We start from the raw sequence: 5430 nt of genomic DNA on the forward strand, positions 1-5430 counted from the left end.
TAGGAACTTACTATAAATCAGTTTAATGTAAAACAGATGCATTCACAAAGAAAAAAACTTCCTGAACAGAGCAATTTACAGCTACAGTGAAGAGAAGCAATGGGAAAGCAAGTCAAATACTTAATACTTACAAAAATACAAAAGAATCAGAAATAGGCATGTGTGGCTGATGTGCTTCTAAGAAGTAGTGAATAAGCTTGGCTTTCTTGAAGAGTTTGAGAAAAACATTACTGGAATGTGGGAAAGAGTTCAGGCTAGATGGACTGACAAAATAAATACAAAAATAATAAAAGGATGTTCATTAGACTGGAAGCATGTTTAGTGTGGTCTGACATGGTAAGAGCAGATGTCTAAAAGTAAAACGATGAATTGTCAGCAATTCTGTATTTGAGGAAATGGTGTTTTCAGCAAAAGTGACAAATATAACTATATAAGGAGAGAAAAATAGTTTTTAACCGTGATAGCACATAGAATTTGACAAAAAGAGACTAGAGAGTCACAGCACTCTAGGAATCAGCAGCATATCATATTCTGTTTTGCACACAGCATATCATCAACAGCAGCTTTCTCTGCAAAAACACTGACCATTTCCATAGCACTGAGCATTTATTCTTTTGATATTGCAGGGGACCAATTTAGAGGGGCTCTTTAAAGGACCCACTTCATTTCCAAGCTGCTGGCAAGAAAAAAATGAGGGTGAAATGGGTCCTCCTGACACAAAACAGAAACATCTTTAGTAACTCTTTGTAAAGCTTTGAAGTCAATGCTCCCTTCTGTGCATGTTACCTTTAAGGTTGAAAGTGAACGGTTTTGTCCAGAGCCAAAATCATGGCGAGGATTTACAAAAATTACTTCTACTAAAGCATCAAAATTAGATTTTCCTAAAACAAAACTGATGCATCAGCCTGTACATGGCCCACAAACCAAGAATCAAAATCAGCCATAATAATTTTAAGTACCACAAAACGGAAAAACTAATGTTCCAGTTGCTGGACATGATGGAGTACATCCAGTGATAAGCCCAGTTGCTCTACTAACCAAACAGTCTGCATTTTAACCCAAGCAAGGGTTGACCTTTCAGGATCTGTGCAGAGGTTTGCCTTGCTGCACTCAGACTGCAAGGAACCAACCTCACCATTATTCCTACAAATGTTTTCACCGGAGCTGCCACAGTCGTCGTGTTTTCCATCTTTAATTTCCCTGTACTCTGTCCCAGCTGTGTGATTAAGGTCCATGTCCTGAACTGAGTCTAAAATGTGTCCAAGATGTGGCTGTTCTTCAGTAGAATTCAGATACTTAAGCACATCATCTTCATGCTTCCCAACCACATCAAGAAGATTATTTATCGTACTTAGAGCAGAATCATGTCCATTAAAATGACACCAGGATAAGAGAGCACTGAAAAGTGAACAACAACAAAAGTGATTATATTCATCTACATAGATCTCCACTTGGTGGAGGCAGATAGCAATGTGACAAGGTATCTATGTGTCATAAATACATTTATGTATAATTCATGATTTATGAAAAATTCAGGTAGTAGAACTAAATATTAAGCTTCAATATGTAGATTCTGGCAATTTTGGAAGAGCAACTGAAAGAGAATTTTTAGAAATTATACTTCTACACCCACGTAGGCATTCCCTCTCCTCAAGATGTGGGAATTCTCAGGTTGCTCACATTGGACAGTTTCAAAATGTGGGTTTTTTTTGGTTTTTTTTTTGGTTTAGGTTTTTTGTTTGTTTTTTTGGTTGGTTGGTTTTGTTTTTTAGTGAAAACAAACAAAAATCTGTATGTGTGTTCCCCTGTTACACACCCTCCACATACACTTGACCTTAAGGAGTTTGTAACCTACTTCAGGGTTCCTTTGAACTGGCCACATGTAATCATCAGCTCAGCACCATGTCTGTAGCCTTGATTAAAGCCTGTCTGGAGTGCAAGTTCTTTCCCGGCCTCAATTCCATCCCTATAGCCTTCCTGTAAGAAAAGCAGTGAAACAGGTTGCTCAATGTCACAATATGACAAAGTGGACCTCCGAAAAACACATAACAATAATAATAAAAAAGTTTCAACAGGCATCACATCTCTTAAGTTACAGCTTCTATATCTGAACATCCTTCACCACTACACCGCCGCTGCCAAACCAAAACATGGTTGTTGCAGTATACTATGATTTACTGACCTGTAAGATGCAGTTTTTTACTTTTCCCAAAAGGATTCCCAGAAAGCGAGAAAAGAGGGAAATTTCTTTTAGAAAGATATATTAAAAAAAAAAAAAAAAAGCAGTACCACATAGAAGTACCACAGACTTCTTTTTTCTATCTAAAATGATATGCCAGCTGCCAATCTTCCCCTTTAGCACAGGTATTCTTCTATCTCTAATCCATCTACATGGAATCCATTTATTTTCACAAAATCAGCTGCTGAGCATTGCTCCTTTATTTGCTGGACCTCACTCCATTCAAGAGTTATACCAGAAAAAGAGACAGTGATTGATTGAGTCATGTATAAATACACTTAACATTGGGACTACTTGCTTTAAGTAAACAGCTAATGATTGTAACTCAGATAACTTTCTTTATATTATAACCACCACACAAGATTAATAGAATAATTCTTAACTTCTTTTCATATCAAAATTACAAGCCACAAAAGTGAAAACTATTTGCTCATGGTGGCCTTGCTAGAAAAGCAGTCTGGAAAAAATTTATTTTGCCCAACATACAACTCCAATAACACGTCATGATTTTGCAGTATCTACTCAAAAATACCAGAGGGATTTCTGTAAGAACTCTACACAGTTCCTTAAGAAAACTAGTCTTTTCATGGAACTCAGATGAAGGAAACTACACCGGGTCCGCTGTAATGCCATTCCTCATCAACTGCCTACACAACTATTTCCATCCATGTTCTTCAGCCAAACGCTGCTCAACTGCGAGCTGAGGAGCCCTACTGACCCCACTCTGAATGACACAGTATCTGTTGAACTCATCTGTTTATGAACTTGGTTTGTTCCCTGCAGAACTGCAGAGAGGCAAGGGCTGTGGAAAGCAGCTTTCATAAAATGGGTATTTCACTTGGAGAATAAATCACCCAAAGCCCTACATAGACCACAACGCCCAATTGTGGTTGCACATGGAGTCACACATCTTACATTCTGACTGATGAGTAACTCTACTCAAAACCTCAACTGTTTCACATTTCTTTATTAGCACTGTTCAGCTCTGTTGCCCTACATTTACTAGGGCTATACCTACAAGTACAAAGCAAGTGGCTTGCATCACAATTCAGCACTGCTTTTTATAAATGCACATGGCTGTGCAGAAGGAGTCAATGTCTTTTGGTAAAACAGTACTTTGCTCTGGTGACTACTAAGTAGGGTTTATGTAAATTTCTGCAATATTTTCCTGATATTCAGAAGAAAGTACGCCACAATAACTTTTAAGCAGCTAGTTTTACTTTTCCCTTTAAATCATTCACATGTATGTCAAGTTAAGTGTCAGTAAATCTAAAATGGCAAAAAAGTATATTAAATCATTTTTACAGAAATACCTTCAATCTCTTTTTCATAGTGCTGTTCCATTCCTTCTGTAGTAGATACATCTCATCTGCATCTTCATCAAATATATCCTCACTGGATTGGCTGACTGCTACTTGTACCCAGGCCATAATAGCAGTGCCCTATGACCCCTGTTTATGTGGTAAAAAAACACTGAGAAACTCTCAGAAGTGCCTCTGGTCAAGTGTCAGATTAGAAGTATTGGTAAAAAACTGTGAGCTCTGAAGAGAAGCCAGGTGTGGAGCTGATTATTCAAGCCGTGCATGGGAACTTGGTGCTGTGTGCCATTGGGGTGCATCTGTCAAGAAAAGGAAGTCAGATCATCATTCATAAAGTAACTTCTGAGATACATTAGGGCAACTTATGATAGTTCCTTCCCATCTTATGGCACTGGCACACATACGGACACCCATGCAGCATTTATGAATACTGCCAGTACAAGGACAGCTGGCAGAAACAACTTTGTGACTTGCATCCAACAGCAGCTGACAAATAGTCCCATACAGCCTCCACGTGGTGCCCTAAAAGTAGCATGTATACACACAACTTCGTATATTTGTATTGTGTACACAATTTACTACACGCAGGTTAATACTTGCACAGTTAATAACTGGGAAGTACTTTCACCTTTGATTTACAGTTTTCTGATTATGCCAAGTATTTGACCATGTTGTAAAACAGAAACAGTCCTTTCTATTTTGAATAAAGAATTAACAAGTGCTGCTGCAGTGGAAAGGAGAAATTTTCGGGTTATTTAATCTTTTCCTACGACGAAAACTTTGAGAAGCGTCTCACAACTAATTCATTTGCCTCGCTGTAAATTCTTAGAACACACCAACACTTCCTTGCGGAGACACCGGCGGCTCTCAGAGGACCCAGGGCTCTGGGACACAACCGGCTGCGCTCCTGCAGCCTGCGGTGGGCAAGCGGGGCATCCCCAGCCCCGCGCCCGGCCCGCGCCCCGCCGCCATTCCACGGCCGCGCGTGCCTAGCTTCCCAGAGGCGGCCGCGCTGCGGGGAGCCTTCCTTCCTTCCTTCCTCCCCGCCCGGCCACCGACGCTGCCTCCCCTCGCCTCGCCTTTCCGCGCTGCTCGCACAGCCGTCGCCAGCCCGGCCCCGCACACGGACCCTCACCGCAGCCGCCGGCACTCGGCCATCTTCACTGAGGGCAAACGGACGCCGGCGGAAGTAATTGGGCAGCGACAGCCATGGCGTCAGAGCCCGTCGGAGACGCTGGAGGCGCCATCTTGAGTGAGGGCGCAGCCCCCTCCAGTGGCCCGGCCCGGCCCTGCCCTGGGGACGCCGGGCGGCAACGGGGCGGGAGCTGCCGGCGCAGTCGGGATGCCTTTATCCCATCATCACCTCCCGCGTTCTCCGGAGGGAGCGGCATGTGGCTGCCTGGGCCTCCCACAGTGACCGCAGGACAACCCTAGGGCCAACGGGTTCCAAACCGGGGCACGACGGTTTGATCGTCTTTTCAGTTATAAACCGTGGACTTAAAAAAAAAAAAATACCTGCCTTGTTGACTAAAGAATCGTCAAGCACTTTATGTGAAGCACGCGCTTAAGCTATCCTTTACAAGACTCAGGTATTACAATGAGAAATCCTTTTTAATATGAAAGATGCCAGCGGCAGCCAAGTGTTTCATTGCTGACTTTGACTAGAGAAAACAGGGATATCCTGTTGACATAAATGAAACATAAGTACAACAATGTTGGTGCATGCTGCATTTGGCTTATGAGCATAAGTTTAAAGCTGATTCATCTTCATGAACACACAATATATCAAGCTTGAATTCGAGCTGCCTGCTTCTCCGAATTGCCAGAAGCTGTTCAGTGAACGCCGCCGAGTGCTGAGCGCCCTGGCAGCCG

General features: G+C 42.3%; 1 protein-coding gene across 3 annotated transcripts; it reads right to left on the minus strand.

Moving 5' to 3' along the window:
• YAE1 (YAE1 maturation factor of ABCE1) lies at positions 1-4737 on the minus strand. 3 transcript variants are annotated; one of them, XM_084208994.1, is made up of 4 exons: positions 4694-4737; positions 3553-3857; positions 1856-1977; positions 1-1398 (listed from the first exon to the last, which is right to left on the minus strand). In XM_084208994.1, the coding sequence occupies exons 2-4, from the start codon at positions 3667-3669 to the stop codon at positions 975-977; spliced, it is 663 nt and encodes a 220-aa protein (XP_084065120.1). In that variant the 5' UTR covers positions 3670-3857; positions 4694-4737; the 3' UTR covers positions 1-974. The 3 variants fall into 3 exon arrangements, with proteins under 3 accessions (XP_084065120.1, XP_084065122.1, XP_084065121.1); XM_084208996.1 differs by having other exon boundaries at positions 4688-4726; XM_084208995.1 differs by lacking the exon at positions 4694-4737 and adding an exon at positions 4395-4615.
• Positions 4738-5430: the final 693 nt, after the last annotated feature.

The sequence above is a fragment of the Fringilla coelebs genome (assembly GCF_963513975.1).
Source record: "Fringilla coelebs genome assembly, chromosome: 1".
NCBI lineage: Eukaryota > Metazoa > Chordata > Aves > Passeriformes > Fringillidae > Fringilla > Fringilla coelebs.